Genomic DNA, 27,228 nt, shown 5'->3' with positions numbered 1-27,228 from the left:
ACTTTCCTGTAAGGATCCCTCTTATAGTTGGTTAGAAGAGAAAGATAAGAGGTAGAATGGCTCTGCATGTTTGTCCCTCGTGCCCTGATTTTCCCTTGTTCTTCCGTGGCATGAAAGTGTGATGATAAGGCACAAAGTCTTAAGAGATTGAGATTGTGATCTAAATGTTAAGTCAAGAGAAAACGCAGAGGATCTTCTTCCCTAATTTTTCAGACAACTTGGAGTGGTAGCCATGGAAAGAGAAAAGAATATTGTGGCAACCAGAATATTCTTGTACCTCATTGGCATTTCCATTGTACACATGCTTGCAGAAGATTGTCAGAGGAGTTGATGAGGTTTCTATGAGATACTTTTAAAACTAACTTTCCTTTTAAGACAAAAAGAAATGATTCCACTTGATTTCTCTGATTTTAAGTAGCCTAGACTTAGTATTATGACATAAGAAGTCTCTAACAAAATCCACTTCAGCTTAATTATTTTATTGATGGGTTGTCACCGCTGCTTCTCTGTTCATTTGAGTTGGTTCATTATAGGATTATCTAAAAGTAAAACACTCAATTACTAATGGAAAAAGAACAGTTGAGAAATTGGAAGAGATGCTTTGCTTAAAGCCAGGCAGCCTTTAAAACATTATAGAGATGGATGTTATAGAGCGACCATTGGCTAGTGGCTGAGTCTAAGAAGGGGGGAAGATTTGCAAGGATCGACTTAAACCCTCCATGTCTTCTAGAACAAGTAGTGGAGTCAAGGGCTAAGTTCCTTTTCTTTTTTCCCTTTGTATGCTAAAAAGTTTCAGGTTAATTTAATTCATGAAACATTTATTTGTCCCATGACAAGTCTTTGTCTATGCACAGTGCTGGGGAAGAACATGAAGATGGAATGCAGACCCTGTTCTTTACGCTCCCATGATCTCTATAACGCAGAGTCTGAAATTTCCCATTAATCTAGCGTGCATTTGAATAGTTCACATCTTCACAGATATTTTTCAGTCTCTGAAGAAATAGCTGGTAATTTTTAAGTGATTCCAACTAGGAATGGATTTGTTTATGGGAATTCAGAAGGACGTGTGCTGAGCAGCCCTGGATTTGTAATCAGGGGTTGGAGGATGTTTTCTTCATCTGAACTGAGCAAAGGCAAGGGAAGAATATAATTTCACAGAAACTTCATAAATCCAGTTTCAGGCTCCCTATGAAAGCGAAATGAGAACTGGAATTGTTCTAGGGGAGTGTGGTGACAGAGCTGAGGTGGTTTTTAAGAAATGAAACCCAGCTTAGAGACTGGAGGGTTTTCTTTTTAAAACTTGCTATTAGTGTCAAAACTGTTATTAACATTAATTTACCATATCAGCCAGACTTAGACATTACTTTTTTTCTGTTGACATTAAAAGTACAGGAATAGTTACAAGGATGTTAAACGCCAAGATAAGTAATTTGCTTTTCATGAATATGCTATTATTATAATAATTCTTTATTTGTGGAATTGGGACTGGAACTCATTTCTTAAAATAGAGGATCTGCATTACCTGCAAATACAGTAGTGATACAAATAACCTAAACTTGGAAAGGCACAAAACAGAAGGGTTTTAAGGTACAGAATTTGGTACAGCGGGATTGGGTACATAGCATAAAATGTTACTTAGAGTGGGTATTCCAGAAACATTTTTCTGTATTGAATATTGATGATGAGGATCATTCACAGGACATCCCTGCACCCGAAAAGGTAATATTGAGGACCAAACTCTCCATATTTATATTGGTATCATTATTGTGATATGGGCCAATATTGACATATGCCTTTTGTGACTCATGATACTGGGTTTCAGAGTTTGATGACAACTTGGTATTTGGTGTATCAAATTTAGTAGCAGAATTGGTTTTCTTGATACTTGGATTTCTTTTGTTGTCAACTCTCTACTTTACGAAGTTCATGCTGTGCCTCCCCTAACCTGATACACGTTTCTGTTGCCCTCTAGCCCCAGGGAATAATTGTATTTACTCTTAAGGGTTCATAGAGCCTTTAAGTCTCCCCAAGTAACCTCATGTTTTATATCTGTAGCACTGTAGCACTGTCTTCCCATTGTTCATCGATTTGCTCGAGTGGGCACCAGTAACGTCTCCATTGTGAGATTTCTTGTTACTGTTTTTGGCATATCGAATATGCCACAGGTAGCTTGCCAGGCTCTGCTGTGCGGGTGGGATACTCTCAGTAGCTTGCCGGGTTCTCCAGGAGGAACGGAGGAATTGAACCCAGGCCAGATGGGTGCAAGGTAAATGCCCTGCCCGCTGTGCTATCGCTCCAGTCCATGTTTTATATCAAGAACTGTAATATAAAATCAGGAGCTGGAGCAATAGCACAGTGGGTAGGGCGTTTTCCTTGCACGTGGCTGACCCCAGTTTGATTCCCAGCATCCCATATGGTCCCCTGAGCACCGCTAGGGGTAATTCCTGAGTGCAGAGCCAGGAGTAATCCCTGTGCATCACTGGATGCGACCCAAAAAGAAAAAAAAGAACTCTAATATAAAATCAAAATGCTTAGAATCCATCTCCGAGTGGAGGGCATGGGTGATAATGATGATGTCTAGGAAACTTTGTGGCAAGTTAAAAATCTTCTTCTATGTCTATGCTACTTGTTATAACCATCAGAAAAGGTAGTACTATAGCAGGGTTATATATAAAGACAACAAAGCTCTAGAAAAATTACAAAATTTTCCCATGAACTCCTAGGGGTTGGAGGTACTGGAAAGCGATCCAAGCTCTTTCTCCCAGCCAGAATTGTATTCTTTGTAACAGTAATTTCCAGAAGATATGTCACTTTGCTTCACTCCCTTTTCACCAGGGTCTGCCACAACCCCTTGAAAAGGTGTTTCATAGACAATTGCCAAAATGGTGCTTCAAGACAGGGACCTTCTTCCTAAGCAAGCAGTAATCATGGTGCCCATGGTTATACTTTTATGTATTGGCATGTAACAAATTACCCCCAAATGTAGTGATTTAAGACAGTAAATTATTATTATCTCATGTCTTGGGAATCAGGAAACAATTTAACCAGATGGTTATGACAGGGTTCCTTAGAAAGCTGCAGTCAAGATGTCAGCTGGAGTTGTACATAGTTACCCAGAACTGAAGAATCTTCTTCCATACTCAAGTAATGTTGACTGGGTATCTCAGTTTCTTGCCACAATGCTTCCCAAGTGTTCTCACATCATTGCAGCTGACTTCTTTAGAATGGTGACCAAAATAAACATTATAGTCCTGAGTGACCTTAGATCAGGAGTGACAGACTATCATTTCTACCATAGTCTATTGGTCACATGAACTGACCTTTGTATATATGATGGGACACTACTAGAGATGTGAATATCAGAAGTGGGGGCAATTTAGGGACTATTCTGACAGCTGGCTGATGTAGTTGCTTTTGGGAATTTAAAACAATTACTTCCCAGTTGCTGTAATGGAGTATCTGTGCACATTTATTCACGATGATAGGTGGATTATCAGAGCCCAAGATGTTATTTTTTTTCAATCTCATCCCTTATCTCTCTGTTAATCTACTCACTTGATTATTTTGATTAGCATTCACTCATAACTAGAAGGTTCAACCCCCCACCCATCCAGGATGAACCTTGAACACAGAGTTAGGAGTAAGCTCTTAGGACTGCTGGGTATGGCCCCCAAACAAATCAAACAATGAAAGCCAGAACTCAACTTATAATCAAATAATTGCAAGGTGATGCCATTACAATAAAAGCATGATAAGACTTCTTTGGGGAAGGAGGATATGTCTCTGAAGGACAAACTGACTCAAGGAAGTTTTAAAAAATAGGTTTTTTTAAAAAAAAATTGACGTAACATTTCATGAAAAGCTTCAATATAAGATAGCTCTGTGCATTAAGTTCAGAATTAAAAATTCATTTTTGAGGGGCCACACCTATTGTACTCAGAAATCACTCTATAGGGGGGCTATACAGGGTGCCAGGGATTGAACCCACATGCAAGGTAAACACCGTACCCGCTGTATTATTGCTCCAGTCACCGAAAATTCAGTTTTATCCTTCAATTGACTCCTCTAGTTCTATTTACCCACCCAACTTCCTTTCTGGTAATCTTTAAGTGCTTTTAGCCTAAAATATAGTTTTATTTCATTTCCTTTTCCCCTTATCATATAGGAATTAAATTATACAATATTTGTGGTTAGTCATCTGATTCATTTCACTAAGCATAATCCCCTCTAGGTCCATCCAGGCTGTTGCAAAAGGAAGGATTTATTTTTTAAATATAGATGAGTAGTATATCATTATGTTAATATGCAACTTCTTTATCACTTTTGGTTTTGAGCCAAACTCTTCAGTGCTCAGGAGCTACTTCCAGCTTGGGAGTTGATGCCCATGTTGCTCTGGGGATTATGTGCTGCTGGGGATCTAAACCAAGCATACCTCCTTCATGCAAAGCATATATGAAAACCCTTTGAGGTATCTCCCCTCAAAGGAGTATTGGGGGTTAGGGCACACTTGGTAGTGCTCAGAAGACCACATGTGGTGCTAGGGATCATTCTGGGGTTGATCATATACAAGGCAAGAACCTTTTTTTAAAATGTTATTGAATCACTGTGAGATAGTTACAAGCTTTCGTGTTTGGGTTACAATCACGCAATGATCAAACACCCATCCCTCCACCAGTGCACATTCCCACCACCAATATCCCTGTATACCTCCCTTTTCCCACCTTCCCCCTTACTCCATAGCAGACAATATTCCCCATACTCTCTCTCTACTTTTGGGCATTATGGTTTGCAACACAGACAGAGAGGTCATCATGTTTGGTCCATTATCTACTTTCGGCATGCATCTCCCATCCCAACTGGTTCCTCCAGCCATCATTTTCTTAGTGATCCCTTCTCTATTCCATCTGCCTTCTCCCCTCCGCTCATGAAGCAGGCTTACAGCTATGGGGCAATCCCCCTGGCCCTTGTATCTACTTTCCTTGGGTGTCAGCCTCATGTGATGTTATTCTATACTCCACAAATGAATGAAGTCCTTCTATGTCTGTCCCTTTCTTTCTGATTCATTTCACTTAGCATGATACTCTCCATGTTTATCCATTTAATAAGCAAATTTCATGACTTCATCTCTCCTAACAGCTGCATAGTATTTCATTGTATAGATGTACCAAAGATTCTTTAACCAGTCATCTGTTCTAGGGCACTTGGATTGTTTCCAGATTTTGGCTATTGTGAACAGTGCTGCAATGAACATGTAGGTACAGATGTCATTTCTACTGTGCTTTTTTGCATCCTTGGGATATATTCCCAGAAGTGGTATTGCGGGGTCATGTGGAAGCTCAATTTCTAGTTTTTGAAGGACTGTCCATATTGTTTTCCAGAAAGGCTGGACCAGTTGGCATTCCTACCAACAGTGAAGGAGCGTCCCTTTTTCCCCACATCCATGCCAGCACTGGTTGCTTTTGATCTTTTGAATGTGTGCCAGTCTCTGTGGTGTGAGATGATATCTCATTGTTGTTTTGATTGGCATCTCCCTGATGAGTAGCGATGTGGAGCATTTTTTCATGTGCCTTTTGGCCATTTGTATTTCTTTTTTGAGGAAACTTCTGTTCATTTCTTCTCCTCATTTTTTGATGGAGTTGGAGGCTTTTTTCTTATACAATTCTACTAGTGTCTTGTATATTCTGGATATTAATCCCTTATCAGATGGGTATTGGGTAAATATCCTTTCCCATTCTGTGGGCTCTTTCTGTATTTTGGTCACTGTTTCTTTTGAAGTGCAGAAGCTTCTTAGTTTGATGTAGTCCCATTTGTTTTTGTTTGATTCCACTGCATGGTCAGTGCTGTTTCATCCTTAAAAATGCTTTTAGCTTCAATGTCATGGAGAGTTCTGCCTACATTTTCCTCTATGTACCTTTATAGATTCATGTCTGATATTGAGGTCTTTAATCCACTTTGATCTGACTTTTGTACCTGGCATTAAACAGAGGTCAGAGTTCATTTTTTTTTTGCACGTAGCTATTCAGTTTTCCCAGCACCACTTGTTGAAGAGGCTTTCCTTGTTCCACTTCACATTTCTTGCTCCTTTGTCAAAGATTAAGTGGCCATATATTTGGGGGGTCTGTGACAGGATATTCAACTCTGTTCCATTGGTCTGCAGGTCTGTTTCTAGCCCAATACCATGCTGTTTTAATTACTATTGCTTTGGAGTAGAGTTTGAAGTTGGGAAAGGTGATCAAGGCAAGAACCTTAACCCTGTACTACCACTCCAGACTGAAGCCAGAAAAAATATTGCCTTCATATTATACCTTAAGCAATGATATACAAATGCAGCCTAATATTAGAAGGGGGAGGAAAAGATCAAAGCAGAAATAAGAGACCAAAAGACACTGGGAAAATGTAAATAAAAGCTAGTTCTTTAAGAAGAAACACAACAGGCAAACCTTAAGCTAGAGCCACCAAGATAAAAGAGGGTGCAAAAAAAATAATAAGATAGTTAAGACAGAAACAACCTAAGTATTCATTGATGAATGGATAAATAAAATATGCTGACTTCATCAATAATTATTCAACCATAAAAGGATGGAAATCTTGCCATTTGCCAGAATATAGATGAAACTTGAGGGCTTTGTGGTGAATCAAATAAGACTGAGAAAGACATATTCTACATATAATGTTCTAGCTTATATATAGAATCTTAAAAACACTCACAGATACAGATAATAGATGAATAGGGGTGAGCAAAATGGATGAAGAGCCTCAAAAGGTACAAATTCCCAGTTACAAACTAAGTCAGTCCTGGGGCTGGATCGATAGCACAGCAGGTAGGGCATTTGCCTTACATTCGGCCGACCCAGGTTCAATTCCCAGCATCCCATATGTTCCCTGAGCACCACCAGGAGTAATTTCTGAGTGAAGAGCCAGAAGTAACCCCCTGTGCATAGCCAAGTGTGACCCAAAAAAGAAAAAAAGTCAGTCATAGGGACTATAATGTTAATATGGTGACTATTCTTAATTTTGTACTGCATATTGGAAAGTTGAAAGTAAATCTTAGAAGTTCTCATCACAGAAAGACCAACTGTATAATGACAGATATGAGCCACATTTATTGTGCTGATCATTTCATAATATATACAAACATCAAGTCATTATGTTGCATATCTCAAACTAATACAATGTTGTATGTCAACTATACATTCAAAAATGTGAACATAGACTTTGTTCTCTATTTCTTTACTGCTGTAGCCTCGAGTTTAGATTAATGCCTAAACTATATGCATAGTAAACTGTCAGTAAATGAGTTTTGAAGAAATGCTCATTGTTCAGCTTTCAGTTTTTCTATGCCAGGGAAACATCCTATAGTACTTTATAATAGATAAAATGTTCCTTTCCAACAGCTTCCATTGAAATAATCTACCACACTGTGTAGGATATGTGTATATGTGTATACTTATCCATATAAAACACACTTATACACATCTATAATGGGACATATAAAGTAATATCTATTTGTCAGTGGATATTTGAATTACTTGTACCTTTTGGTTACTGTGAAAACTACTACTATGAATAATGCTATACAAATAAATATTTTATATTATTTTAATTTGGGGAATATATGTCCAGAAATAGAATTAAATTTTGACACATCAACTCTAGTTTTATTTTTTTACTATTTTACCTTCCCACTGAAATGCTTAGCACTGTAGCACTGTCGTCCCATTGTTCATTGATTTGCTCGAGCAGGCACCAGTAACGTCTCCATTGTGAGACTTGTTGTTACTGTTTTTGGTATATTGAATATGCCACGGGTAGCTTGCCAGGCTCTGCCATGAGGGCGGAATACTCTCGGTAGCTTGCCAGGCTCTCTGAGAGGGACGGAGGAATCGAACCCGGATCAGCAAGGCAAATGCCCTACCCGCTGTGCTATCGCTCCTGAAATGCTTAATGGCATTAATTTCTCCACATGTTCCCCAACAGCTTTTTAAAATTAATAACCATCCCAATGGCACTGTTAATTTTAAGACTTTTGATTTTGAGAAAATATAAAATTCAGTTTATAGATCTGAATTATATTTCCTATTTTAGCCTCTTTGACAATTGGTTTGAAATTTTGTCTTCCAGCAAAATATGAGCAAAATATGAGTGAAAACATGAAAAGCTTGGGACTATGAAAAGGGGATAATTACGAGAAAGCAGGTGGTGAGCTCGCTAGCTGGGAGAGCCAGGGAGAGTTCCTTTGCCTCTCAGCTGCCTTCTAGCATTGTTGAAAGGATTAGATTGTTTCAAACTTTAAAGTTCATTCATAACACCTGGTACCCAAGCATGTCTCAAACACTGTGTATATAAGGGTTCATTGTCGCTGAGTTATTTGTCCATAACTAAAACTCTTTACTTGAGTTTCATCTTGCTTAGTAGGGGTTCTAACTGGATGTAATTAGGATACTTTTTGTTTCTTTTTTCTTTCCTTTTTTAAAAAATTTTTGGTGAGATGCCTGAATGTAACTGAAATATTGAAAGAGTTAAAAGCACTGACAAGAAACTTACTGCCTCATTCCATGTTAAAAGGGAAAACTTTGTAGGAGGGGAAATAGGAAATTACTTTGATGTGGACAGAACTATAAATGGAATTATTTCCTTGGAAGAAAACTTCATAAATGGAAACCTCTTAATGCTATGAAAGACTGAACTTAAATGCCATTTCTCTTCGAAAATTCCATGGCATGGTCTTCATTATTTGTTATATTTCTAAAGTGCTTTTCCTCCCAGGAGTCTCATTACAAACTGTCCCCTGACCTAATTCAATTCACTCCTTTGCAGTGAACTCACCCTTTACTACACACCAGAAACTGATCAGGCAGTTTGAGCCCCCGAGTTGTTTTGCGTGGATATCGCATCTGCTTAAGTGTGATACCATTGTTTATCATTAAAGATTCAAATTCTTTCCTTCCCTCAGGCAGAATATTCTGTCATGAGCCTGAGTCGAACTACAGTAGATAAGTTGTAGATTCCTTAGAAAGTGGGCTTCTAATGGAAATGCTGACAACCCATTAACAGCAGGAGGGCTAATGGCTGCCACTAAAAATATACTTAAAGATTACAGTAATAAAAACACATATTTGAAAGAGCCTGCTAGAAGTTCAAAGTTTTTTTTAAATGTTGCTGTTAATAATAGACCGCCCTATCCTTTTGGCATTTGATTTTGTCTCATAAATGGACTTGATCTAATGTAATACTGTTATACTGTTGTACTACACAATTTTTCCTGTTTTAGGGAGTTTGAATATATTTTTGGCAGAATTATCAGTGCCTTTAATGGAAGGTGAATAATTGGTATATTTGTAGAACTGTGGAATTTTAAGTCTGGAAGGAATCTGAACGATCAGCAAATCATCTCCATTATATCAGCTAAGGGAGACTTTAAGATTCTAAAATGTTCTGAGCTAGAGCATAAGAAGGGAAAATGAATGTGAAGGGAATTAATTATATGCCTGAGGATTTAATATTTCCTCCCACGTGTCATATCACAATGCCCTTCAGCCAGATCTCCTTGCCTCAGTTGTTTTTCTTCTTACCATATTTTAATGATAATATTAGTAATATATATTCATTACAGGATTATTAGAATAAAAAAAGACTAATAAGAGTGGGATAATATCCCCCAAGGTATTTTTCCACCTATGAGTATATTTTCCTTTTACAAAATTTGCATCAAACAGCACATAGTGTTCAAATCATTTTTACTTTGCAATAGTTTATGAATATTTGCTCACATTGAATGTTCTGTTTAGGACTCTATTTGAAATAACCTTAGTGTATCATTTCTTAAAGCTGTGTGATACTTTTGTAATCTAAGGAGTCTAATCTGTTGTAACACTGCAATGAATGAGTATCCATGTATATATACAATAGTTACAGGTGAGGAAAAAATTCTTGGAACCTATTGGCAAACTACCAGCAGATTATGAGTATGGTACATTTCCTGAACCCTCGCCAATAGTAGTAACTACTAATTTTAAAGAATCTTAAGAAAACAACATCTCCAAAATGACTAAGCAGGTGTTTCCTGACTTCACTTCTTAGCAACAACTATTCATAGACAAGATAAAAGTGGGAGAATCCTAGAATATAAGGGCGAGGTTAAAGCATTCACTTATAATACAGAGATCAAGACAAACAGTAGGAAAGTAAGAGTGGTCACAGCTAACTGAATTTTCCTTCCCATTAATCAGTGCTGCAGCATGCTGAGAGGGATCCCCTGAGTTCATTATTCCTCCATTAGAAAAATATAGCCCATGGAGGATATCCTAGGGAATGTATAGGGGTTAACCACTGAGAATCTGATCATGATGGAGGTCTGGTAACCACTCAGATCTTGACCAAACAAACTGGCCATATCTAAGTAATAATCTCAACCAACAGCTCCGTTCACCTGCAGAACCAAGTTAGCGGTGCAGTCCAACCTGGTAAATTGGTGGGTAGAGGTCTGGATTGTTCAGGTCTTCAAAGAGATTGTTCAGCCCTAGAGCCTGGACTTCCCACTACCCAGGCAGAGGAGCTAAGTCACAGCCTTTTCCACGGTGCTGTGAAGCTCCTAGTTTTTCTTGACTAGAAAGTGTGCTATAAACACTTGAAAAGTTATGATGTAGCCCAGAGATGTTTGAGCAGGAAAAAAAAGACTGCTTGCACACAGTGCTCTTTACCTAAAGAGCAAAGCCAGTTCAGTGGCTCTCGGGATGCTGAGGCACAGGCTAGCTTGAGTCAATATCACAAAGAGCCTTAACTGCCCTTGCAGTTAGTTGTCTCACTGTGAGGGTGGGAAGGGGACTGTAGCTTTACCCAGTCCGTTAGGGGGTGGGGAGGTTGGAGCACCCTCCATGGTGCTCAGGATCAAAGAACCGGGTTTGGGCTCACGTATAGCAGCACCTAACCCCCTGTACTATCTCTCTGACCCCATCCAATCCTGAATTGAGCCTGTCCAAACAAGGAACTATATGAGGGCACACAGACTGCTTCAGAGCCCACCCATCAGCCCTGCTTTCTAGTGGTACTTGTACAAAGAGCAGAGCCTGCACAAATGGCTCTCCTCATCTGAGCACAGAACGGGTTACCCTATCTGACTAGGGATTTCCTGCACAGTCCTCCCTAGTTTGGATCCCCAAACAAGCCATGCCAGACCTGGGATCCATCTCAGGTCATAAAATCTAATTTATAGCTCTACCTGAGGACTGGAGCGATAGCACAGCAGGTAGGGCATTTGCCTTGCATGCGGCCGACCCAGGTTCGATTCCTCCATCCCTCCTGGAGAGCCAGGCAAGCTACCGAAAGTATCCCTCCCGCATGGCAGAGCCTGGCAAGCTACCCATGGCGTATTCGATATGCCAAAAACAGTAACAACAAGTCTCACAATGGAGACATTACTGGTGCCCACGTGAGCAAACTGATGAACAATGGGACAACAGTGCTACAGTGTTACCTACTACTGAGCACAGTACCTGGCTATAACCATCTAGCAAACCTGGCCAGAGAATCTGGTCATCTGATGACCTTGTTTGGGCAGAGAGCCCAAATGGCAGTTTTATCAAACTGTTCTCAAGCAGCAGCATTCCCCTTCAATAGGGCTTAGTCATCTGCCCCAAACTAGACCTTGATACCAAATACTCCCCAGGGACATTACCAGCAGACATATCCCAAAACTCAAATTGAGCTGGCTGGAAAATAATTATTTCTGTCAAAACAAATCTGGAAAATTTTGAAGAGAACCCCATTTGCTCAAATGTGAGGAATCAAGGATTATGAAAAAGCCTAGTAAATATGACTCTACCTACATAAGAAAACTAGTATACCTCTCTAAGGAGATGATCTACACACTGCCAATAGTTTGGAATAATATTCTTCAAAAGTAAAAAATCCAAAGTTGAAATAGATAATATTCTTCCAAAGAATAAATAATATTCTTCCAAAGTAGAAATTCCAAAGTAGGAAATCTAAACAGACCAATAACTAGTAAACTACTGTGTCAGTAAGAGTTTGAGTAAACTATTCCAAAGTATTGAGAAGGAAGAACCCTTTCAAACTCTAATACCAAAATCAGAGGACCCACAGAAAAGGAAACTAAACCAGTAACACGAAATAATTCAGATGTAGTAGTTCCCAAATACTATGAAACTAAAGTTTGAGAGCATATTAAATGGATTATACCCCCATGACCAAGTGTGATTTACTCTTAGCATATAGGACATTTCAATAGCACAGCGGTTGGGCGTTCGCCTTTCACACGGCTGACCCAAGTTCAATTCCTCCACCCCTCTTGGAAAGCCCAGCAAGCTACCTAGAGTATCGAGCCCACGTGGCAGAGCCTGGCAAGCTACCTGTACGTATTGGACATGCCAAAAACAGTAACAATAAGTCTCTCAATGAGAGACGTTACTGGTGCCCGCTCGAACAAATCAATGAGCAACGGGATATAGGACATTTCAATATGCATAAATCACAGCCTCAATAAAATAAATAAAAATCACATGAGAGGCGAAAAGAATATCTGACAAAATACTGCATCATTTCCTGATAAAAACCCTTAACAGATTTAGTGTAGATAGACTGTACATCAAGTGCAGTTTGACAAAAGCCAGGTACAGCAAATGGATTTCTGGTTGTACTCATTGGAGAGATTTTTAAAACATTTCCTCTAATGACAGGAATAAAATAAGGATGCCTGTTCTCACCACTTCTACTCAGGATAGTACTGGGTGACCTAGCTAGGGTGCAATCAAAGTCAGACAATTAAATGAGGCTGGAGGGATGATAGTACAGCACATAGGCATTTGTCTTACACACAACTGATCCAAGGTTGATCCCCAGCACTCCATATGTCCCCCAAAACTGCCAAGAGTGATTCCTGAGAGCAGAGCCAGGAGTAATCCCTGACTACTGTGTGTGGCCCCCAAACAAAAGTCATGCAATTATAATGGAAAAAGTAAAATGGTTCCTATTTGCTGATAAAATTTGACACATAGGAACCGGGGCCGGTGCTCGGCTCCGGCCGGGTTTCGGCCCAGGTGCCCATGCCTCTGCACAGCCGGTGGATGTGGAACGAGCGGGAACCAGAGACAGCTTTAGGATTTGGGGTTCCAGCAAGTGCTTGCACCCATGTATGGAGACTGTGAACTAACTTTGGCTACATGCTGTTCCAGGAAGGGAAATGATTCATTTTCCAACTTAAATCTTTGCGGACTTAATTACTATAATACAGAAATTGTAAACCGCACGGCCGCTACCGCGGCTGCGTGACATTTTATCTCTTCATTCTCATCAGTGGAAAACTTATTATCAAATATTTCCTTGTTAATAGAGCTGTATTCTTGGGGGATAAATTCCAACAAAAATAGTGAGTCTGTTTTGAAACTCTAACAACAATAGTGAGTTTTGTGTTGAAATCTGGAATGTAATCAAGGTAAAGAGAAAAGGAAGTGAAATTATCACTCACGCACGGGGGGTTTGGGGGGTGAGGGGTGGGATGTATACTTTTGTTTGTTTGTTTGTTTTTGCTTTTGTTTCTGTTTTGTTTTTGTTTTTATTGGTGGTGGAATAGGAGCACTGGTGAAGGGATGGGTGTTTGATCATCGTGTAACTGAGATATAAGCCTGAGAACTTTGTAACTTTCCACTTGGTGATTCAATAAAGTAAATTTAAAAAAATTTGACACATAGAAAATGTCAAAGAATTAAAATTGTTTTGCTTTTCAAAGGAAAGAGAGAGACAGAGAGAGAAGGAAATTGTCTACCATAGAAGCAGGCTGGGGGTTTGGTGGTGTGTGGTGGGAGGGAAACTGGGGACATTAGTGGTGGGAAATGTACAGTGGTGAAGAGATGGGTGTTGCAATAGTGTGTGACTGAAACCCAATCATGAACAACTTTGTAAGTGTGTATCTTACAGTGATTCAATTAAAAAATAACAAATAATAAAAAGATTATTATAAAAATAATTTTAAAACTTTTTAAATTAAAAAAAACAGTTTTGCTTTCCCGAAATGGTTTTGAAACTATCAATCATCTTAGCAAGTTGCAGGATGTAAAATCAACAAACAAAAATCAGTTATGTTCTTTGTTTTTCTTTTTTGGGTTTTTGGGCTACACCCGTCGATGCTCAGAGCACATTCCTGTCTCTGTGCTCAGGGGTCACTCCTGGTGGTGCTCAGGAGGCCATATGCAGTGCTGGGGATCGAACCGATGTCAGCTGCATGCAAGGCAAGTACTATCCAGCCCAAGAGTCAGTTTTATTAATTTTATTATGAAACATCTTAAAAAGAAAACAATATTACTTAATAATATCATCGAAAACTATACTTTGGAATAAATTTAAATTGGTAAAAGATCTATCCAATGAAAACTATAAAACTTTTCTCAAATCTATAAAGATACAAACAAGTGGAAAGACGTTCTATTATCATGGATCAGAAGACCTACTTTTGTTAAAATGGTGGTTTTTAACAGCAGGTCTGAAGAAATTGCTGGTCTTCAAAAAATGTATTGTCACTTAACATAGTTTTCAGCCACCAGTCTGTGAACCAATGCTGATCTTCAGTGATGTGAAGGAACCATTATACACTGTTGGTGTGAATTTTTTATATTCTACTACTGTGGAAATCTACAGGGAGATTTTCTCCCCACTCCCAAATTGAATACATCTACCATACACTACAGCAATTCTATATCTGGCTACAATCCCAAGGAAATAACTGGATTTAAAAGAAATATATGCACTCCCACATTCATTACATCACTACTCACAACATATGGAAGCAACATACATATCCATCTATGGATGAATGAATAAAAGTATGTGAGATACAGATGCAGTGGAATATTATTCAGTCGTGAGAAAGCAGAATAACTTGCCATCTGTGACAATATGGGTAGACCTTGAGCATATTATGGGAGATATCAAAGAAAGATAAGTACTATATATATTGTGTGCCAGTGGAATCTAATGATCTAGTTTCTAACAGAACAGTGAAACATTAGCAGGGAATGGGGGAATAAAATTAATGCTGTAAACATTAATTAAGGGTACAAACTTACAGTGAATAGTAAATAAGCCATAGGTTTTAATGCACAACTGTTTTAATGACTCTTTGGAATAGTTAAATTTTGTAATGTAACATGTGCTAAATATCAGTACACTGGAAATTAGAATATATGTTTGGAAATAATGTTATATAAACAGACATGATATCACATGTCAATTATATTTAATAAACTATTGAAAGAAAAAAATATTAACCAAGAATTCTACACCTAGCAAAGCTCTTTCAGAAATAAGGATCCAAGGGGGCTGGAGCGATAGCACAGCAGGTAGGGCGTTTGCCTTGCACGCGGCCGGCCCGGGTTCTAATCCCAGCATCCCATATGGTCCCCTGAGCAACGCCAGGAGTGATTCCTGAGTGCAGAGCCAGGAGTAACCCCTGTGCATCGCCGGGTGTGACCCCCAAAAAAAAGATTTAAAAAAAAAGAAATAAGGATCTAAACTTTCCTGGATAAACAAAAGCTAATAGAGTCCATCATCGCTATAGCTGCCTTATATAAATATGAAGAGGAAGAATATAAACTCTTATATAAACTTTAAGAGTGTAAAGTTAAAGAATTCTATTGAAGTCACCCATTTAAAATAGGATTTTATGAGGCCAGAAAGATAGTACAGGGATCAGGGGTCTTCCATGTGAATAAACATTACAATACCCAGTACTACATATAGTCAATTCCCTGAATACCCCTGAGTACAGAGCTCCTTGTTAGTGTCCCTAAGAACTGCTGAATGTGGCCCAAATGCCCAGTACCATAAAAATGAACTAGAATGGGGTATTATAATTTTAGGCTATTCTCTACAAGACTCATGGAAACCACAAAGGGATGATCTGTAGCCAAGCAGAAGAACATGCTAAAGGGAGCAGGGAGAGAGTGCAACAGGCTGAAACACATGCCCTCTATACAGGAAGCCTAAGTTATTCCCCTAGCACTGTAGGTTCTCCCAAGCACTGCCAGGGGTGAATATGAGCATCGCTAGTTGTTGCCCCAAACCAGACACACAACTTGTGGAATGCAGTCAAAACAGTTTTAAGGGTATTCTTTGCAGTGAATACTTATAGTAAGAAACAAAATATTTGATGTGTTTAGGAATTATAAAAAGAACAAGTTAGAAGAAGGTAATAACAAAGAAGAAATAAATGAAATTGCAAGTATGATAACAAAAGAGAGTAAGTGTTGGTTCTTTGGGGGGAAAAAGTGACAAACCTTTAGCTAGATGAACCAGGAGAGCTCAAAACTACAAAATGGCAAATGAAACAGAAAACATCAGAACTGACACTACAGATATGTTAAGATTTGTAAGAGACCACATGAACAAACTTGACAACCTAGAAGAAATGGAAAAGAGTTTTAGAAATATACAACTTGCCAAGACTAAATGAGGACAAAATAGAAAATCTGAACAGACCCATTACTAGTAATGAGATTGGAATCATAACCAAAAACATCCTAATGAAAAAGCATAGGACAAGGAGAATTTTGCTGAAATTTTAAAGAATTCTAGGATCTGGAGAAATATTACAGGGGTTAAGGCACTTGCCTTGACATAGCCAATTCTGGTTTAATTCCTGGCACCACATATGGTGCCCTGAACACAACCCAGAGTAAGCCTAGAGCATTGCTAGGTATAGTCCCCACTCCACACACACAAAAATTCCAATCTTTTTCAAACTTTCTCCCTAAACTAGAGAACTCATTTTATGGAACCAGCAATACCCTCATGCCAACGCCAGGAAAGGATGTTATCACACAAAAAGACTATGAGCCAAATATCCCTGATATAAATTTTAAAAATTAATTAAAACCTAGCTAATCAAATTCTGCATCACATTTGAAAGCTCATTTACAATGGTCAAATGGAATTTATTTCTGGGAAACAAGTAAAAATAAATAAGAGGCAGCAGAATTGAAAAGAAAGAAGTAAATTTGCACCTATTTTCAGATGACATGATTACAGGACAGAAAAGCATTCATTCAAAAAGACATATGCATACCATTAATTCATTGCAGCACTTAGTACAATAGTTGAGAAACTTCCTCAAAGAAGATATACAGGTGACCAAAAGGCATATGAAAACATGCTCTGCATCACTGATCATCAGGGAGATGCAAATCAAAGCAACAAGGACATATCATCTCACGGCACAGATATGGATATGCATCAAAAAGAACAAGAATACATACAATGTTCCATCACTGATCCCACCCCAGTGTCAACTTCCCTCCATAGTGTTGTCAGATTCCCTCTCCCATTCCCACCCTCCACTCCCAATCCCAGTCCCAGCCTGCCTTCTTCATCTTGACAGTCACCTTTCAAGTTTGGTTTTTAAAGTTTGGGTCGTGTGATTGCAATGTTGTTGACTCTGAAAACTGAATTATGAATAACTGTAACTCATGGTTCTTTAATTTAAAAAAATGGCAGAAAAAAAAGAACAAAAATAACCAGTGCTGATGAAGATGTCAGGAGAAAGTACCTCTCATTCACTGCTGCTAAGAATAGAGATTGGTCCAGCCTTTTTTGAAAACAATATGGACATTCCTCAAAAAACTTAGATATTATTTTTCTATATGACCCAGCAGTACTACTCGTGGGAATATACCCTAGGGCACAAAAATGCAATACAGAAAAACCAATCTGCGTTTGTATGAGCATTGCAGCCCATTTGCAATTATCAGACTTTAGAAACAACCCAAGTACTGACAACAGGTGACTGGACAAAGAAACTGATACATCTGCACAATGGAATACTATGCAGCCATTATAATGGAAAAATGAAGTCATGAAATTTGCTTACGGACCTAGAGAGTATCATGCTGAGTGAAATGAGTCAGAGGGAAGGGGGACAGGCATAGAATAATCACACTCATTTGCAGGATATAAAAAGCATAGTATAAGAATACCCGAAAATAGAAATAAGAGCCAGGAGGATTGGTCCATGGTTGGAAACTTGACACAAGGAGGAAAAGTGCAGTAGGACAGAGAAGGGACCACTATGACAATGATAGTTGGAAATGACGACTCTGGACAAGAACTGAGTGCTGAAAGGAGGTAAACTGATATGCATGATTTCCTTTCGGTAACAGTATTGCAAACCACAGTGCCTAAAAGGGAAAAAAAGGGGGGGTGAAAAGAGAGAAAAGTAAAGTGTCTGCTATAGAGGCAGACTTAGGGTGAGGTGTGAGAGGAAAATTGGGGACATTGGTGGTGGAAGAAGTACATTGGTAAAGGGTTGGATGTTGGAAATTGTATTGACTAAAACCCAATCATGAACAACTTTGTAACTGTGTATCGCAAAATGAGTAAAAAAAAATCTCCACAAGCCTAAAAAGAACCTTTTTATGTGAATTTCATGTAGACATAAAAAAAATACCGCCACCACTATCCCTTCCCCTCCTCACAATCACGGGTTGGAGTGATAGCACAGCGGTAGGGCATTCGCCTTTCACACAGCTGACCCGTGTTAGATTCCTCCGCCCCTCTCGGAGAGCATCGCGCCCGCACGGCAGAGCCTGGCAAGCTACCCGTGGCGTATTAGATATGCCAAAAACAGTAACAATAAGTCTCACAATGAGAGACGTTACTGGTGCCCACTCGGACAAATCAATGAGCAAGGGATGACAGTGACAGTGACAACATGGGTCTTTTTTTTTCTTTTGACTTGGCTTAGTTTGGGGTTGGTTTTCTTTTTTTCCTTTTGTTTCTTTTAGGCCACTCCTGATGGTGTACAGGCCTTATTCCTGGCTCTTGCATTCAAGGATCACTCCTGGTAGCTCAAGGGACCATAAGGAGTGCTAGAGATTGAGCTTGAGCCAGCTGCATCCAAGGCAAGCGCCCTACCCACTGTACTACCACACCAGTCCATTGGTGTTTTTTTGGCTCTGACCCTTAAAGAAAGCATAAGCAACAGAATAAACAGGTGGGATTGCATCAAACTAAAAGGCTGCTTAACATGAAGCAAAGAGAGAGGAGCTCAACAGTCCACAGTGAACATAGGAGACCTGGGTTCAATCCTAGACTCATTTAACTGTGCTCCTAAGAGAGAAAACATAATGCCAAACTTAGAAATCAGTGCTAAGATTCATGGTTACCAAAGATGAAGCGTGGGGAAGAGGAAAGATTATTGGATGATTGTGGCCAAAATGTACAAACTTTGAGTTATAAGACAAGCACGAGGATGTAATATACAACAGAATGATGACCGTTAACACTGCCCTATGGTGTATGCAAGTCGAGAGTAGATCCCAAGTGTTCTCCTCAAATGGAAAAAGCACTTGTCTTTATATAACTAAAGTTATTATGGCAATCATTGCACAATATGTAAAAGTTGAATCATAATGTGCACCTTAATCTGATAATGTGCTTATTCCAGTAAACTGGAGAAATAATTAGAAAGATACAACTATTCCAGCAACCTGATAAAAAGGAATCTCAGTTCAGTCACTGTGTGTGTTTGATTGTTAGTGATGCTGAATAGTTTGTATTGTTTATCTATGTCTTTTAGGAATTGTCAATTTATGTCCTGTGCTCATTTTTCTCTGACAGTTTTTACCTTTTGTTTGGTTTTGGAGCACATTGGGCAGTGCTCAGGGGCTATTCCTGGCTCAGAGTTTGCTCCGTCAGTGCTCAGGCAACCATGTGGTGCCAGGAATTGGTGCAGGGTACTCCAGCCCTTCGAGCTATGATCCTGGCCCACTTTTTTTTAAATTTGTATTCCCTGTTTTTATAGAAATAGAATCCATTACTTGTAGTATAATGTAACAAAAAATGCCTTGTATTTCACTTGCCTCTCATCATATTATATGTTGGCTTGGTACAAAACATTAAAGGTTTATTTTGAATTAAAAAAATGTTACTAAAGCATCAGGATTTACGAAGTTATTCAGAGTTGAGTTTTAGGCATACAAAGTCCCAACAGCAATCCCACCACCAGTGCCAACTTCCCTCCACCAGTGTCCCCAGGTTCCCTCCCATATCCCCTCCACCTGCAGCCTGCCCTCTTGACAGACACCTTCCTACGTTGTTCAAGTTTGGGTCTCTTGATTTCAGCCTTGTTGACCTTGTGGTTTGGATTTTGGCTCTGTGGTTCCTTAACACCACCTCTGTACCCAACCCCCCTGACCTGGCCTCCGTTGCCCCAGAGACAGAAAGAAAAAGTTGAGGGGGAGGGGGACAAGAGACAGATGAGAAAACATTAAGGTTTTCATATAAAATTAAGCATCCTTTTTGGTTTCTTTCTTTGCTCTTAGACTCCAAGAAATTCCTTACACAAAAACGTGATCATCGCCTCTGTTGGGTCAAGTCTCTGCATGGAAGCTCTTGGGGCGAAAACACACCCTCCTGCTAGCTCTGTCGCTACTGGCACCCCCCCCCCCGAGTTAGGTGGAGCAGCTGTGCTCAGGACACTCTCCCCAGAGTCCTCTGCTCTGAAGCCAGTGCTCGGCCCCCACCCCACATTCTCAGTCCCTCTATTCAAGCGCCACAAAAGCATCCATGGCTGCCAGCTCCGTCCTCTTCTCCTTGTTCCTCTGTAGCACCGAACCCTCAGGGGCCCCGTCGCATTTAAGATGAGTAACGAAATGACAAGTTAAATCTAAAGTGGCTCTAGGGGGCCAGTTTAGGATCAGAACATTGGCCTGAGCTGGGAGCCGGGGGTCCCAGATGAGCAGTGGAGAGAAGCGACGGCAGAGAGGCAGGGCTTCATGGGAGGGGGGGCACTTGGAAGGGGGCGGGCAGCAGTGAACAGCCATGCTCACTCATACTCAGTATGCTACTGTCTCAAATGAGTATCGGTATCAAATGAGTCTGAGGATCAGTACTCAGCATCTCAGTGATGCTGAGAGCTCAGGGCGAGGGTTGGGGCTGGGCAGACTCCGTTCAGAAAGCCCCAGTCAGTGGAGGCCCCGGAGTGGAAATGCCATCATTCCATGCCAACCTCTGCTTCAGCCCCCACCGCAGCGCTGCACTGCTGCCTTTCCCACTCCATGGGCCAGACCTGCACTCGCTGCTTCTCCCCCTCCTCCGCTCGGCACCTCTCCCGTCAGCCAGCCCGATTGGCTCGACCTTGGAACCGTAGCCAGCGCCCAGACTGCAGGGTTCCACTCAGACGACACATGGTGCAACAGCCAAGATGGCGGGATGGGTCAGTTGCCTGAGGCTGGGGAAAGGGCGAGGCGGGGGGACTCCCCCTGCTGTGACTGTGCTCCCACAGCTGCGGTCACTTTTCACAGCTCACAGAACTGTACACTGAAAGGGTGCTGTGGGCTGTCTTTTTTTTTCCTTGCTTTTGGGGTCATACCCCCCGTTGTTTAGGTGATCACGCAGTACCAGGGCATAAACCTGGAACTCTACATGTAAAACACATGCGCCAGCCCACGGAACCATCTCCCTGACCTTAAAACTTAAGACTAAGTTTTTTTTTTTTTTTTTTGCTTTTTGAGTCACACCCGGCGATGCACAGGGGTCATTCCTGGCTCTACACTCAGGAATTATCCCCGGCAGTGCTCAGGGGACCATATGGGATGCTGGGAATCGAACCCAGGTCGGCCGCGTGCAAGGCAAGCGCCCTACCTACTGTGCTATCGCTCCAGCCCCTTAAGACTAAGTTTTAAGCAATTTATACTATGCTAAAAATGTGAGGGGGAAAACAATACCAGGGGCGGAGGATAGTATAGAGATTAAGGGATTCTCTCACATGTAGCTGGCCCAGGTTCAATTCCCAGCACCCTTTATGGCTCTCAGAGCCCCACTGGGAGTCAGACAGGACTAGGCCCTGAGCACCGCCAGGAATGGTCCCAAAACTCACACAAAGAAGTGCTGTTGTTTATTACTGGATAAACGTTGTTGAATGATAAAATAACAAAGTAGAAATGGAGAATAAAAAAAGATAAAATGTGGGCCCTTAATTCCTTTCCTCAGAACACAGAGGTAAAGGAGGTCGCCAGAGACCCCACGGCCACCTTCTTTTCCCCAGGGCCACCACAGGCCTCCTGACTCTGAGTTCCCTGCTGGCCTCCTCCTTGCCCTTCCGCAGGCCACTTCGCTGCAGCCACCTGGCCTCAGCCTCAGTTGCCAGCCTCTCATTCTCACGGGCCAAAGTTCCCTCTCACCCACCACAGATTTGGTTCAGTGTGCTTATTGTGTGATTCCTTCTCGCAGCCACGAGGAGAGGGCTTTGGGGATCATATCTGGTGATGCAGAGTTACTCCTGGTGGTGTCAGAGGACCATGTGGGGTGCAAGGGATCGAACCCAGGTTGGCTGCATGTGAAGCAAACGCTCGTCCCACTGTTCTGTCGCTCCGGCTTGAGGGCGTTATCTTTTATTCCCTGCAACTCTTCTGGTACCTTAAATCTTCCGGGGCAACAGGAGCAGATTCGCCTGGTGAGCGGTCTTCCTTTAGTAGATGGAGAAGCCGGTAGGAGAGACGCCCCAAAGTGGCGGTAACGTGGAGCACTGACTGGCTGCCACAGAACTGCGCGCAGCGCCCCTCCTCTGTGCAGCCCCCCAGGCCCGTCTCGGACAACACGATCTGCAGGAGCAGGCTGTGTTTGGGGTCATGGCTCGCGTTCCTGTCTCTGCTCGGATGACTGACACCCCCTACCTTCTCTCCGCTCTCTCTCCAGAAGCAGATGTTCCAGGAGAGGAGTAGCCGGATGCTGCAGGCCTTGTCTCCGAAGCAGAGCCCAGTGAGCAGTCCTACCAGGAGCCGCTCTCCCTCTCGCTCCCCCTCACCCACCTTCGCCTGGCTCCCCAGCAAAACTTCGCCCCCGTCATCGCCCAAGGCGGCCTCAGCCTCCATCAGCAGCATGAGTGAGGGGGATGAGGACGAGAAGTAAAGGCGGCTGGCACATGGCAGGAGCCGCGCCACGCAGGCTGAGGAGGCGGGCCAGGTCCCGGGGAATGCCTGGCAAGAGGGGCAGGAGCTGCTGCTCTGCAGGTGGCCCCCGGGCTTTGCTAGGGGGAGGCCTTCGGACCGGCTGGCAGGTTCCGCTCAGCCCAAGACCTAGGCTCTGCATGAAAGGCTCCTTGCTGCGCACTTCCTTAGCGTCATTAGAATCATTCTACCTTAGCCGGGCTCTGGGGAGATGCAGAGCACCGCTAAGAGACTTGCACTGAGTGGGGCATCTTCTGCTTTGGTCCTGCCACCCCCCAGCAAGTGCACCACCTGTGCAAACTGCTGTTCCCCCAACCTGCTACTTCCGGCCCCGTAAAGGGCCCTGCACGTTGTCTCTCACCACCCCAGCTCTGCCAGAATCAAGTTGTTTTATAGAGAGGAGACAAAGTGCTTCTGACATAGCCAAGTTAAACGCAGACTCCCGCCTTCTCGCTTTGACCACTGAGACCAGTTCTGCCAGTTCCAGGACATGGAGCATAGTAGCCCCAGCCTGGCTTTAGGCCACACATGTAAGAGGCCATCTAGAGTGAACCTTGATTCCTCATTCAGAGAAGTCGGTCAAAGAGATTGCCACATCAGGCTTACTATCCTCCTGGCGAGACTTATCCATCTGTGGTTTGATGTCAGATTTTCCCAGAAATTATCTTAATCACTGGGAAATGCAACAAAGGGAAAAACTCTCATGTATATAGAAAAGGGAGCAGTGTTTCTTTGGCTCCAAGTTAAGCAGATGGTAAATGTTTCCTAAAGCTTCTCCTTAAAAAGAGCTCTCATGGAATGGCTTTTCCCATTTCTGACAAGTTAACCATTTCATAGACCTCAAGTAACAGTTCGATGTACCAAATCTCATAGTGTACCAATAGTGGGTGCTACCTGCACGTATCTGTTCTATGTAAGCCCCAAATTTGCCAGCCAGGGTGTATACCATATGCAATATTAAAATATGGTGGTGGCATTTTATAATGTATACCTCCCCTACTCTCCCCCAAACCCTCACCCAAATCCTTGATCTAAAGAACTGTGTAGTCCCCTTGTGATTTGGGCTCTTTGTCAAAACCTCCTCCTGGGTTCCTGTAAAAATGTCCTGTCCCAACCAAGAAGTTTGTCTGTTGTTCTCATATTGTCTCATCACATCTGTGGGTGAAGGAAGACTTTAACAATGCACTATGGGTGCCTCAGCTCTGATGGTGGCATGATTGGTCAAGGTTGTATTTTCATTCTCACTAACCTGGCCAAGAGGGTGAAGATGAAGCATCCCTGTGGTTTGAAGCTACCGTTGCCTAATCAAGGGGAGGAGAAGAGCAGACAGAACAAGCATTGCCTAGCTGTCCCAATAAAGCCAGGGACAGAACTGAGACCTGAAGAGAGACCCAAATCAGTGACTTATGGCTGCGGCCTGCATGTCTGGTGACAGAAACACCCATTTTCAGAGGCCCTGAAAGTTGGGCAAGCTAATGAAGGTGGCACATCTGTCCACCCTGGTATTGGGGTTGATCTTCCGCCCACCTGGAGGTGAGTGGTATCTGCTGGGAAGTAAACCAGGTGGCTAAGATAACATACAAGCCCCTCGTTTGAGTCGCTTTCACGGGGACTCTGTCTAGCAGAGCTGACAGGACGTAGCATGTGAATTATTTTTGGTGGGGGTACACAGAGCCATGCTCAGGGCTTACTCCTGACACTGTGCTTAGGGATCACCCCTAGCAAGCTTGGGGGACCATATGGTATGCTAGGGATTGAACCTGAATCGGCCGTGTGCAAGGCAAGCGTCCTATCCACTGTACTATTGCTCCAGCCCCAAAGATGTGGCAAGTGGGAATGCATTTGGTAAGCAAGGAAAACAGGAGCCCCGTTCTCCCACTCTATTTGGTCATTGCATTAAACTGCCTGGCCAAACTCATCATGGTGCCTAACACCTCAGTTGAATGACACTTGTAAATGGTGAGATATACAGGGCAAGATGAACAACATGGAAGAAAAGGAGGAGGAAGAGATGTATTCAGGCAGTGCAAAGAAGCTTCTAACTGAAATCATTCTAGGACCTTACTTTACCTACTCTGTGGCCCAATGCAATCATGCCCTTTGCCCAGAAGCAAAGGGTGCAGAGTTGCTCAATCACGCTGATGTGAGGTTTGTGGGCCTGACACACTCCAATGACAGGTACCACTTCTGTGACCCAGATTCAGTGTCATCATAGCTGCCAATGACGGGAAATGAGCAAAGCCCGGGATAGTCCAGGGATGAGGCAAAACTACCCACAACTGGGACTGAATTCTCACCCCATTAACTCCTTTCCTGACCTATGCCAACCCCCTTCCCATGCTAAGGCTGTAAGACCCCTGAGAAGGAATGGAACCAAGAAGGGGGGCCCTGCAGGCCACCTCTCGGTGCATCCTGGCATTGGTCTCTTGCAGGCCCCTGCATCACCCTTTTGCCTCCCGGAGGAGATGGGGGTTCTCTTTTTTGTGGCCCACAGGCCACCAGGAAAGGCCTACAGTGAATTAGTTGAGGCTGGAGTGACAGTACAGGGTGGAGAGGAAAGCAAAAATGACCCCCAAAAGCAAGGCCAGATTCTCTCTATCCTAGAAATGGAAGGAAACTTCAGCTGAGGGCCTGAGGACAACTGCCTGGGCAGAGCTGGCCAGAAGATGGGCAAAAATGGGGCACAGGGGGCAGAAGAAAAAATCCCCTTCATCTCACCCTTCACTCCTTTTCTTGTCCCCAACATGCTCCCAATCCTCACACAGGTAAAAGGCCTCGTCTCAGACACCTTAGCCTAGGGGGTCCCTGGCGTGAGGAAGTTTCCTGCCCCTTAGCATCTGTTAGTCACCACATCATCTTCCCAGGGAATCAAAAGCTCACCTTTCACCAGCTTGGAAATGGCGTGGTGCCACGTTACAGCCCCATGAAGGGCCCCTTTGTGGCGCGCTAGTTCCCGTGTGCCCGAATCTTCTGAAGGCCATGGAAAGTCACCTCACAAGAGTGGTCCTGAGGCCATTCTCCAAGCCGCTGTGTGGGGAAGAGACCCCTGCCCTGTTACCCCGGCTTAGGCTTGAGTTGCCGTGTGTCTGCCCTGTGAGGGGGCATTTGTTCTTCCTCCCTCTTCAGGACTGACTCACACGCCCGTGTAGCCCAGGGAGAGAAGCCGCACAGATTCCTGCGGCACCAAGGCCAGGGGTTCACACGCTCCTGCTGGGCCGTCCGCAACGCGAACTTCTCTCTAGACCCGAGTCCTGTGGTGTGTCACTGCACTGTGTCTGGGATAAAGCCATATACAGAACACATGCGCTTCAGACGATGCTGTGTCCGTAAGACAGGACAGCCGGGGATTACCGGGGAGATCATGGCCTTCTGACAAGCCTTGGCTCTGGTGCTGAATCACAGGAACCACTGGAACCCCCCAGCCGCACCCCTCCACAGCCCAACACATTTCTAAATAAAGGGACAGAGTTGCACTTGCATTTGTCATGTTTCCTAAACGCGTGCGGCCCAAGTTCCTGACGTGTGTCAGCTGTCCCTGTCCTGCTGTGTCCCCTGCACCTCAAGAGGCTACGACCAGGCACAGGGTCACACTGGTTGTTGCCAAAGGGCCCCCACCTGACCTCAAAGCTACTTAAAAACAGCCCCTCCAGGGTGGTGGGTCCCCTAGGGAACCCCAGTGAGGACCCCAAGCTGGACACTCCTCTGCTAATTCGCGTTGTGAATTAGGCTTCCCAGACTAGCGTCAGCGTCTGCTGTTGGAAAAGGAGGCAGACGCTGCGGGAGGAGATGGTTCCAGAGGTTGCTTTTGCCGGTCAACAGCTTTGAACTTACCAGGCAGCCTGCATTTCCTCCACCTCAGTAATCACTGAGCGACGTGTGAGAAGAGCTTTGCCTCTCAGAGTGGGAACCGGGAGAGGTCGCCCTCCAGCCTCACCGGGGCCCCCGCGATGGACGGCATCTTGGGCCCTGAGCTCCCATCCACCTCTCTGACATCGCCTCCTGATGCAGTGCGTTACATACACCTGTACCCAAATGCTGTGGACTGGCCATTCCCACTACTTATCTATCTTTGGGAAAAGTTCCTTAGATCAGCTGGAAGCAGATAGATGGGGGTGGAGGAGCTAAATCGGGATCCCAAATGTCAACAATTAAGGCAGATGTCGATGTTCTGAGAATTGTGCTCAATGCCCTCCACCAGCCGCGTTTAGGAGCTTCCATTAACTCCATCTGGCTTAGCGCTTTGAAATGCCAACAGTTCTAACATTAGCCTCCCTCT

The 27,228-nt window shown here is 42.9% G+C and overlaps 1 protein-coding gene across 6 annotated transcripts in view; it reads left to right on the top strand.

Moving 5' to 3' along the window:
- Window positions 1–26,425, top strand: part of PCYT1B (phosphate cytidylyltransferase 1B, choline) — a 143,163-nt gene extending 116,738 nt beyond the window's left edge. For 5 of the 6 annotated variants that reach the window (XM_055120925.1, XM_055120922.1, XM_055120924.1 and 2 more), the window contains one exon: window positions 22,702–26,425. In XM_055120925.1, coding sequence (XP_054976900.1) covers window positions 22,702–22,914 — 213 coding nt within the window. In that variant the 3' untranslated portion in view covers window positions 22,915–26,425. Of the gene's footprint in view, window positions 1–14,146; window positions 14,244–22,701 lie in introns of all 6 variants that reach the window. The other variant, XM_055120923.1, reaches the window with a different exon arrangement.
- The last annotated feature ends 803 nt before the right edge of the window (window positions 26,426–27,228 follow it).

The sequence above is a fragment of the Sorex araneus genome, chromosome X, assembly GCF_027595985.1.
Source record: "Sorex araneus isolate mSorAra2 chromosome X, mSorAra2.pri, whole genome shotgun sequence".
Lineage (NCBI taxonomy): Eukaryota > Metazoa > Chordata > Mammalia > Eulipotyphla > Soricidae > Sorex > Sorex araneus.
This window is presented reverse-complemented; position numbering and strand designations above follow the sequence as displayed.